The 11,557-nt window shown below is 42.9% G+C and overlaps 1 protein-coding gene across 1 annotated transcript in view; it reads left to right on the forward strand.

Annotated features, from left to right (window-relative positions):
• hdac4 (histone deacetylase 4) overlaps nt 1–11,557 on the forward strand; it is a 102,747-nt gene that overhangs the window by 48,983 nt on the left and 42,207 nt on the right. The window contains exons 3-5 of the mRNA XM_020611062.1: nt 10,103–10,294; nt 10,416–10,561; nt 11,098–11,248. Coding sequence (XP_020466718.1) covers nt 10,103–10,294; nt 10,416–10,561; nt 11,098–11,248 — 489 coding nt within the window. The remainder of the gene's footprint in view (nt 1–10,102; nt 10,295–10,415; nt 10,562–11,097; nt 11,249–11,557) is intronic.

The following is an 11,557-nucleotide window of genomic DNA, read 5'->3' on the forward strand; positions in this document are numbered from 1 at the left end:
TCACCTCACACACACCTGCACACGCACACAAGTTAGAAGAGATGTGTGTCTGTTTACATGCACTTAATAAATTGATTGGTGTTGAGTTTCTGGAGTAAACAGATCAGGAAGATAACATGTAAACAGGCAGCCCAGTGACCTTAAATGCGCTACCTGATTATTGACTAATTGCGTTTAATGCAGCTGGACATACAAAACTCTGGTTAATGAGTTATGCATAATTTTAGGGCATTGATGCTGTTCTGAAAACACACCCTTTCTTTTGCGGTGCTTGTGATGGTTACACTTTCTTCTCACGTACACATTCTAAAATAACTGAAGGCCATCTTTGGCCTTTCAGGAGCCTGGAGCTTTTTGTTTAGTGTCAGTCATGCCGTTGACATACTCCACTACAGTTAGTCCACTATATGCTGGTTACAGCTTATCTCATCACTGAGACCTGAGAAACCAGTTACTTCTGTAGGAGAATGGGGTAAAAAAAACCAACAACTTTGTGCTTCTGTTTCTTATCAGAATCAAAACAAGTGTTATTGGTTGCCACTCTAGTGCATCGGAGGATGTTTGAAACTGCCCAGTGTTGTGTTGTGTCTTTGAGTATTTACATTTTTGAGGCTGGCACCAGCAGGTTCATCAGCTGACTGCCTGTCTCTCCCACAGCCTTTGAGTCTATGTGATTGAACTTTTTCAAATGAAGACTAGCCCAGATCTGGTCATTTTTATATAATTACACTCTCACCGAGCAAGCAACCACTGAAGCTGCAGTCAGTTCCACCCTGTCTGTTTCCATTCACTCCTGTTGGCTTGGTATCAAACTGTCCATTGATATAAAAAACATATGTCAGCCGCCTCCCCCAGAGGACCACTTGTCATTAGTGGACTCTAATGCCACTCAGTAGCCCAGTCTTTCAGCCGCTCTAATTGCTCCTCATTATCATTCAATTCAAACCACATCACTCATCGGCAGTGCTCTGTTCAGGCCCTGTGCATAAATCTTTCTCTACACTGATTCAGCATCTCTCACACTCTCTCTGTTTTATTTTTGTTTGATTTAATATAATTATCTTTAAAGATATTGCAAATATATAAGTAAAGTGCCTTAATGCAGATCTGCAGATATTTATATGATGGTCATTTTAAGTTTCTTTCCCCCAGTTACAACCTTAAAGTTATAAATATGTTAACAAAGTGAAATTTGCTAACAAACAGAACACAAAAAGGACTGAGGTTGGATACTGAACCCTAGGTGTAAGCAGCATTCACTATGTGTGCAGGGGACAGGTGGACATGTCCCTGATGTGTGCATGTCTTCAGTGGTTGTAAAGTGTTCCAGCTGCAAGGCAAAGCAGCATCCATCATCATCAAGCCAACTCTGAAACAACTGTCTGTGCTGTTGGGCTGCTGGTGTGTAGGATGCTTTTGGGTAGAACACAGCCAGATATGCCTCAGTGTGTGCAACAAGTAACACTCTTCTCAGGATGTGAGCAACATCAGAACAGGATGTCACATCTTCTCAGGATGTGAGCAACATCAGAAAATGAGCTCTGGTCAGGCCAAAAAGCATGTTCAGTCAAAATGAGAGCGTGGTCACAATCTCTCTTCCTCTCTGCCTTTTGGTGAGATACAGCAGGAGGCCAAGAGCAAGAGAGAGAGGGAGGGACTCCCATAAAATACTCAACATGCCTGAGACTGCCCTCTGATGTCACTGAGAGAGAGAAAGAGAGAGAGAGAGAGTGGGAGGGGACCAGAGGAACAGAGGGAGGGAGAGACAGTGGCAGCCTGAGAGCAAAGCGCGTCGGTGAGAGAAACTGTGAGAGACAGAGAGTGGGAAAGACAGGGAGGGAGAGAGGTTTGTTCTCGCCACGAAAGCCAGGTGGGTCTGCTGTATTTTCGCGCTACAGTGGACTTTACAGCTCTGCTCAGAGTCGCACTTTTGGGCTACAAACACACTTTCTGTCTCTCCCTAAGATACTGTACACTGCACACACACAAACGCACCACAGCCGGACAGCACGACACAACCGATGGGTAAGAGCTCTTGAGGTTATTCGCGGATTACTGTTTGTTTGGATAGCATGTGTGTATGTTAAAGATTACTTATGTAGAGCTTAGTGTGATGCTTAATTTTAGATTTGTATTAGTGCATGTGAACATGGTGTGTATGAGTGTGATGTCTGGGTGGATGTGTGTTTATACAAGCTCATTTACCACATGGATTTCTTTTTACAGTGTCTTCACTTGAGCAGTGTGTATGTGTGCATGTTGTTTGGCTGTGCGGGTGTGCAGCTATGAGGAGTGACAGCGTTTATTGAATGGCACTGATGTATGGAGACTCTTGTTCAGCACCACTCAGTGCAGCCTTTAAGTGAATGGAGCTGATGGCATTGGCTACGTCCGTCCCTCCCCAAAGCCTGTTGTGTACATGCGGGTGTTCGTGTTTATGTGTCACTATGTTGTGGGAAATTGTCTAAAAGTTTCTGTTTTTAAACACAGTGTGACTATACTTAACTGATTGCTCAACACTTGAAAACATGTTTTTATAGAAAAATGTACTTCACACTGTTTAGACCAGTCACCAAAGGTTTGAGCAGTACCTGCACTCTTGCAGGAATAAAAGTTTTTTTCTTGTTTAATTTGTGTCCAGTGTGTGTGTCTGTCTTGGTTTACCCCTGGTGTCTGTCCCAGCTTGATTCAGTGCTTGACAGTTTTCTCAGAACAAGAGGAAAGAGAGATGAAAACCCTGCAGAGAGGTGGACACACACAAACTAGAAACAAACTACCACACTCTGGGGACATGCAGCGTGACATGCATTACATCACTACCCATCCTAGTCTTGATAGTAGCTGAGCTGAATGCACATGCAGCTCATTTTCTGAATTAGTTGCCTACCAATACTGGTTTGCCCCTGATCTCTAGCACTACCCCTCCTCCCCTGTCCAGCCCGCCACTTTCCAGCTGCAAGGCAAAGCAGCGTCCATCATCATCAAGCCAACTCTGAAACAACTGTCTGTGCTGTTGGGCTGCTGGTGTGTAGGATGCTTTTGGGTAGAACACAGCCAGATATGCCTCAGTGTGTGCAACAAGTAACACTCTTCTCAGGATGTGAGCAACATCAGAAAATGAGCTCTGTTCAGGCCAAAAAGCATGTTCAGTCAAAATGAGAGCGTGGTCACAATCTCTCTTCCTCTCTGCCTTTTGGTGAGATACAGCAGGAGGCCAAGAGCAAGAGAGAGAGGGAGGGACTCCCATAAAATACTCAACATGCCTGAGACTGCCCTCTGATGTCACTGAGAGAGAGAAAGAGAGAGAGAGAGAGTGGGAGGGGACCAGAGGAACAGAGGGAGGGAGAGACAGTGGCAGCCTGAGAGCAAAGCGCGTCGGTGAGAGAAACTGTGAGAGACAGAGAGTGGGAAAGACAGGGAGGGAGAGAGGTTTGTTCTCGCCACGAAAGCCAGGTGGGTCTGCTGTATTTTCGCGCTACAGTGGACTTTACAGCTCTGCTCAGAGTCGCACTTTTGGGCTACAAACACACTTTCTGTCTCTCCCTAAGATACTGTACACTGCACACACACAAACGCACCACAGCCGGACAGCACGACACAACCGATGGGTAAGAGCTCTTGAGGTTATTCGCGGATTACTGTTTGTTTGGATAGCATGTGTGTATGTTAAAGATTACTTATGTAGAGCTTAGTGTGATGCTTAATTTTAGATTTGTATTAGTGCATGTGAACATGGTGTGTATGAGTGTGATGTCTGGGTGGATGTGTGTTTATACAAGCTCATTTACCACATGGATTTCTTTTTACAGTGTCTTCACTTGAGCAGTGTGTATGTGTGCATGTTGTTTGGCTGTGCGGGTGTGCAGCTATGAGGAGTGACAGCGTTTATTGAATGGCACTGATGTATGGAGACTCTTGTTCAGCACCACTCAGTGCAGCCTTTAAGTGAATGGAGCTGATGGCATTGGCTACGTCCGTCCCTCCCCAAAGCCTGTTGTGTACATGCGGGTGTTCGTGTTTATGTGTCACTATGTTGTGGGAAATTGTCTAAAAGTTTCTGTTTTTAAACACAGTGTGACTATACTTAACTGATTGCTCAACACTTGAAAACATGTTTTTATAGAAAAATGTACTTCACACTGTTTAGACCAGTCACCAAAGGTTTGAGCAGTACCTGCACTCTTGCAGGAATAAAAGTTTTTTTCTTGTTTAATTTGTGTCCAGTGTGTGTCTCTGTCTTGGTTTACCCCTGGTGTCTGTCCCAGCTTGATTCAGTGCTTGACAGTTTTCTCAGAACAAGAGGAAAGAGAGATGAAAACCCTGCAGAGAGGTGGACACACACAAACTAGAAACAAACTACCACACTCTGGGGACATGCAGCGTGACATGCATTACATCACTACCCATCCTAGTCTTGATAGTAGCTGAGCTGAATGCACATGCAGCTCATTTTCTGAATTAGTTGCCTACCAATACTGGTTTGCCCCTGATCTCTAGCACTACCCCTCCTCCCCTGTCCAGCCAGCCACTGGTCACAAGCCCACCGGTCGCCATGGCATTTGCCTCCCTTCTCTGTGAGCACCTGTGTTTGTGTGTGTGGCTCACGGCTGGGAAACCTTGTCTAAATGATTACTGTTCACTCTTAATCTGCAAGACTTTGCTGCTGTAACTTGTACGTGACTTTATGATGCTTTGTTTTATCCCACACTGTGTTGACATTTGCTGAACATGCTTGAATTGTAATAGATTAATGCACACATCCACTTCCTCCGAAACTCTGTGTGCGCATTCATGGGGTTGTGTCTGCAGCACACGGGTGCCCTGTGGGGCGTGGAGCTCCCTCGGGAATCCTGTTCTATAAATAACTGTATGTGTGTGTGATCCATAATCTTTGCCTGATCATGGGAGAGGGGGATGAGAGGAGGGGCAGCCTCAGGCTGACATTTCACCAGTTGTGTGTTGGTTTGTGGTGACTTTAACCAGATTTCACGTGATCTTGCCTGTAGCGGGGAAACCTTGCAACTCTGTGGGATTTTCAAAGAGTAAACACAAATTCCTCACTTCCACCTTTCATACCTTTTATGGTCTTTCATAGCTTTAATGGTCCTTGATTCACTAAAAAACCTACTTACTGATATTTACCAGCAACATTTTCATGTGATGATATAAAACCATGAATATGTGCTTTTGTGGATAAAAATCACTGCATATGTAAATGTCAGCCTGAAGTGCTTGGCTGTGCTTGCAGTAAGAATGTTTGCATTTTCATGCCCGGTGCTGTCATGGTGAGTCAGCTTGTGCAACCACCTCTCCTCCTGTTGGCTCAGCACCACATTCACAGAGTGCCATTCTTGTAATCTGGGCTAATTACCTCACAGGTGCCTGCACCCTGCTGGTTGCTGTGTGTTGCCCTGTTTATCTGCTGTTGCTCACATAGCTTTGTTTACTGTAAACATGCTTCCAAGTATTGCTCTTCAGAGAGCTACTATTATTTTTGTCATTACAAATGTAACACTACTGCGACACTATACAGCCATGTCAGCTTGACCGTGAACTGTCATTTAGATGGATGTGTTTCCTGTGTGCTATCAAATCTTTTGACAGATTTTTAAAACTGTCTTTGAATTTGCCAGCACAGTGTCTACAAATTGGGATCTGGTTAGTGGAAAAACACAGTTACACACTCGTACACTTTGTAAACGAGACCTAATTAAATATGGAAGTTTTTGATAAATGGTGCTTTTGGAGAATCATCCATCTTCATATCTCATACCATGCACCAGTTTTTTGGAGATTAAATCAACAGTACATACAGAAGCCTTCGATCCAGATGCTTCCCTCTGGTGTCACATAATGCTGCATCATAAAACTGTAGAAGTAGAGGTATTTATTCAGGCTATGGAATGACTTCGATTAGAAGACAGGCCTATGTGTTTCATGTATAGATTGTGTTGACATATACAGTAAATACATCAAGTCTATCAAAAGGTTTCAGTGCTGCCGTGTGGAGATTTGTGTATAACATAACAATCTGCAGCCAGCTATGACTCTCAGTGCTGTCTTAATGGGCCAGCTAGTGTGGTTAGCTTCTAAGTAGCTGATCTGAACAGTGATTACACCACCTCCCTCTCCCTCTCCATCTCTGTCTCTCTGTGCCGCCTGCACTTGTACCCCTTCAGCTTGAGGATAAGTGGCTGTAATTAGTTTTTTTTTCCCTGCCTGGCTTTAGCCTTGGAGATGGCCATTGATCACTGGCCTGTTAGCGATCAGCCGTGTTAATAAAATAACATGCACGGAGACATTCGAGATTTGAATTTATTTTATTGCTCCCCAAGGAGAAACTTGGTTTGGGCATCATTTCTCCACGAGAAATAATAAAACACAAAACAATCTGTGTACCTTATATTACACATGGAGTGTTTGTTGGCCATAAGTGCATATTTATTAATTTTTTTGTACCTGTTGCTTAGACTACTTTTTATCAAAAACACAAGTGCACACAATAGTTTAAGTTGGTCCTCACCACAACTTGGTTGTCATATGAATCAAGATATCTCTTGTCACCTTCTGTGTAAATGTGTGTTTATCTTTTTTGTTACCTCTAGCAGCTTAGCTAGATCTCTGATGTAAACAGTAGTTTCATTTTTGTCAGTTACAGTAATATAAGGAAGTAGAGCTTCAAGTCTTAAAAGAGACCTGCCAGTGTTTTTATGGTTTACATTGTTATCTAATACATGTTCATATGGGAAAATATACAGGAGAAATGGTGTTAACTGAAGTGAAGCTCCATGTACATGTGGCAGTGTGGGACTAGCGGTTTTTATAAAATTTGATATAAAAAAAAAAAATCACAATATATCACCTTATTTACAGTATCGCAATACATTGCAATATATTGGATCGTAACTCCTCTATTGTGATATGTAGCCCTAGTCTGTTTGAAGGGCGCTAACCTCTCATGGCCTGACAAAGGGTTTTGTTTGATTGACTTTGATATTTACCACTGAATAAACACACGTGGATGCAGTAGGTATGTTTGTATACGTTTGCATATACAGTGAATGTGACAGGTGGAGAGTTTACTATGTGTTTACTGAGCAACAAACGGAGGCTTCTTCTAGTGTGGCTCTCTTTCTATTGGCTTTTTAATGTGGAAGTGGAAAACATGCACATTTTGTAGGTCATAGGCCCAGGACTCATTGGAAATGTACATGTACACACAACCTACTTCCCTCCTCATGCCTGACCTTAACACTTGAAGCAGGGCAGAATGAATTAAAATGTACGAGCTCCTGTCATAATAAATATTGGTGAAAAAAAATCATCTGACTGTATATTTTTCTGAACAGCGAGAGCTGTGAAGTTGTATAATAAACACAGCACAACAAGTCTTTCAATGAACCTCCCCCAGCCTTGATAATTAGACCAAAGTTTATTTGCTCTATGCTGATATCCCATAATACCTTGTGCCCAGACAGGTTCCGGTGCAGAGAATAGTGGATATATCTATGAGAAAAACCACATGTTGTCAGGCATAAATATAAATATAGGGGACATTTCTGTACTGCTCCAGGCTGTAGAAATGAATTTGCACTGAAGTTCACATTGACCAAAGAGCTCACGTGCATTCTGAATAATCTTATTATGCCATAAACACTATGGTCTTTGAGTCATATCCAAGCCTGATATCCTCACTTGTGCTCCAACCGGAACCTGCCAGACGGGCATGGCGCTGGGACCTCCTGAATAGCTTTCCTCTGTTCAAACTAAGAGACCAAACAAAAGACAGTTACTCCTAATGTCCAGCCCCCTATATGCACCAGTGAAGTACAAGTATGTCTGGCCCAGGGTGGCCACACCCTTTCTTCTCTCCATACTGTCCCTTTGTGTAGTGTCAAGTTTCTTCCCTGCACTGAAAACCTGCCCGGTACCAAAGATGTCATTGGTTGTCTGTGGATGGCAGGACATCCATGATAGGTCGGAGATGCTCTCCACTGGTTTTGGGGTATTGGACATCCATGATAGGTCGGCGATGCTCTCCACTGGTTTTGGGGTATTGATGACTGGCAGAGGGCTTGGCACAGTGCCAGATGGTTGCCCCAAAGAGCAGATATCGATTAGAACAGACTGAATGTTGCACCGGTTTTGATCTCAAGTTTAGATAGAAAGTCAAGGATTTTTTTGGTTCAGTGATTTTGAAGAGTTTCCCATGCAGAACCTGTTTTAACTCAGAGATCTGATTTATCTTACTTTACCAGGTTTATCTTTCACACATCTTCACAGAAAAAGCTCATGCTGCATGCCGTGTCTAATTGTACCAACAGCTTTGCCAGTTTTAGATTGAAAAGTTAAGCTTACAAGTGCTTACAGTAAATAAAATATATAAACAGGATGCTGGCAGTGTCTGATCACAGCACACTACATTCCAGTTACATATCAAGGCTTTAAAGCTGGCAAAGATTTTGATTGCAGATGTTCATGTTACACTAGTGTTGTGTGGAAGGGTTGGACTACTATTTGTGCGTAAGCTGCTGTTTTGTTTGCTTGTTTTGGATACATAATCAGATTGCACTAATGCTGTGGTTTTTGCATGTCAACCATGTTGATGCAGGGACATTGCTTTTCCCATGTTTGCTCTGTGTATACAGCCCTGTAATACCTCACTGGATTACATAGATAAAGTAGAGTAGATGTTGCAGATTAAACAACACATAAGCAATGTAACTGAAACAGCTGTAGATATTTTATGTCAAGGACTTTGATTTTACAGTATAGGCATATGGATGCTAAACTGAGCAAGCGAGTGTGGCTGCACAACATTGGAAGGGCTCACACCTGTGACGTTTTTGTTTTAGAATGTAATGTCTCACCTTATGTGTTTGTGTAGATTGTGACCAACTTTTTATGCCTTAGCATCACACACAACTTTGCTTTGTCAGTAGACGACGCACACATTACACTATCAGCCTTGCATTTACAATAAGCAACATATAATGTTACTCCAAGTACATACTCACTATCACACACACAGTAAGTCTGTATGTGTGTCAGCAAATGCCTGCTGCAAAACTCATGTTGCACAAAGATTGTTTTGTATTCTCCTGCCGTGTTTCGTCAGCCTACCCATATGTGCTTGTCAGATTTTTTTTTTTTTTTGTGCTTATGTAGAGAATGTGTGAAAGAGTATGTGCAGGGTTTCCCTGAGAATGATGTTTGTGCAAAGAGTTTGTCAATGAGGTATCCTGTTCACTTTCCACAGCACAGACTGTTACTCTGATGATCTCAGGCTCTCTAAATCTCAGGTGCGATTTATGTTTCTGCTGCTTTGATAATGATCTTATCCAGTGTGTACGACTATAAAACGGACATGTTTGTCATCTTTACAAACACCTACTACCAGTAATGTTGAGTGCAACAGTCAAGGCTACAGTGCTCAGCCAGCTGATGTAGTCAAGTGTTCCTTGGTTTCATTTGGATCAGAGGGGATGGGGCGGTGATTAAAGGATATAACAAAAACTCTTGGACTTAGAATCTATTGTATGATTTTACTACAAACAAATATTCTGAGAGGAAAGCTATGGGGATTTTTTTGTCTTATTCTTTAACTTGATACCTCTCTGGACTTTTAGCCATGCTGAGGTTTTCCAGCAACAACACTGCACTGTAATAAGAATTCCATTTTTTCCTGCCAAGTTGAACTCAACAGCCCTCAGAGACAAATTTATTGTAGGGCTCAAAATCTTCACAGTGCAGACATGCACATACTGTAGTTGCACATGTTGTACACAGACACATTTTGAGTCTAAAATGGCATAAGGAAGTGTTCCATTGTATGTATTTAATTTTTTAACTGAGCATGTGAGCAAAGTGTGTGTGTGTGTGTGTGTGTGTGTGTGTGTGTGTGGTTGAGTTATCCTGTCACAACTATAGCTAATAGAATATGTTTGTAGTTCTGTGGTAAACCTTCTTCTTTGCAGTCAGTTGGTGATTTGAGAATTTTGAGTCTTATGAGTCTAGAAACGTGCAATGTAAATCTTTATTGTGCCTTATTCTAACCAGGCTTTGTCTTTTTGTTCTTGTCTTCTATGTTCTTTTCTTTCAGTGGACGTGAGCACAGCAGCACTGCCCACGCAGGTGCCCCCCACCACCACAGCCATCCTTCCCATGGACCTGAGCGTAGTGGACCATTCTCACCACCACCACCACCACCAGCAGCAGCTTCCCTTTGGCCTGATTCCCCAACCTCACCCAACACCACCTGCCTCTATCGAACCAGGCTGTGGCCCAAACATTGGTAAGTGGGGATGATCGTAGGTTGTCATGTCTTGTGGCTCATTGTTATATTCTAAGTGTTAACTTACAAGCACATTGCTCCCTCCAGTTGCTTCTGATAAACTCTTTCTAACCTCCTGCAGGCCACCAGGAGCAGCAACTGCAGCAGGAACTGGTGGCGCTCAAACACAAGCAGCAGCTCCAGAGGCAGCTGCTGATCGCAGAGTTCCAGAGGCAGCATGAACAGCTGTCACGACAACATGAAGTCCAGCTGCAGGAACATATCAAGGTGAGGCGGATGAGATGGGGTGGGTAAAGAGATCTAGCTCCTCTCTTCCTGTCTCAGTGTTGATTGATTCGGAGTTCTTCCTTGGATACAACCATTGTAAGACTGTACTCAGCAGAACTGCATCTTGTAAAGGACAAGAAGAAGCATGTGCATGTGTACACTTGAAAGAGTATGGTGTTGTGATTTGATCTTGTGGCAGTATTTTGCTGCTTCGGCATCTTCATTGAAAGACCATTGGCCCCAATTTTGTATATGATTCACTGTCACTGTTACAACCACAACATCATTCAAAGTGAAAATAACCTGAAATAATCCTCCGATCTGCTCAGTCTCCAAGTTAGCATGGCCCTCGTTATTAGATTCAAGCCCGGAGATGTGGTGTTTTTTTTTAAAAAGCTTGCTTTCAAGTCATTGTTTTGCCAAGGTACAGCTGTTTGCTCAGGTTTGATATTTTTGCCACCCTCTTTAGTGTCCTTTACCCATCTCGTGTATGTCCCTGCATTTTTTTTTCTTCAATATCCATTCTGATTCTCCAGCAGCAAAAGGAGTTACTAGCACTCAAACACCAACAGGAACTACTGGAGCATCAGAGGAAGATGGAGCAGCAACGTCATGAGCAGCACCTGGAGAAGCAGCAGCGGGAACACAAACTCCAACAGCTTAAAAACAAGGAGAGGGGACAAGAGAGTAAGTACAGCTGTAGTAGCAAAGTGTGTCATAGAGTTAGAGCTGGACTGCAACTGAATACTGAATGTAGTTATTATTACCAGTTGTGGATTTGCAGTGGTTCAATGGCATCATTATCAGGTTCTTAACAAAGTTGTCATGTTTGACCCAGCATATAATTCACTTTCCATCTCGTGAACACTGCCAACATCTGTTGCAACTGTGCTGAAGCACTGTTAAAACATCATATTGTCACAGCAGGTGTCAGAGAGACTTGGCTCTTCCAGCCCCTCTGTCACAGCACCTGTCCTTATGGCATAACAGTTGGTA

Source organism: Monopterus albus, unplaced genomic scaffold (genome assembly GCF_001952655.1).
Source record: "Monopterus albus unplaced genomic scaffold, M_albus_1.0 scaffold109.1, whole genome shotgun sequence".
Classification (NCBI taxonomy): Eukaryota; Metazoa; Chordata; class Actinopteri; order Synbranchiformes; family Synbranchidae; genus Monopterus; species Monopterus albus.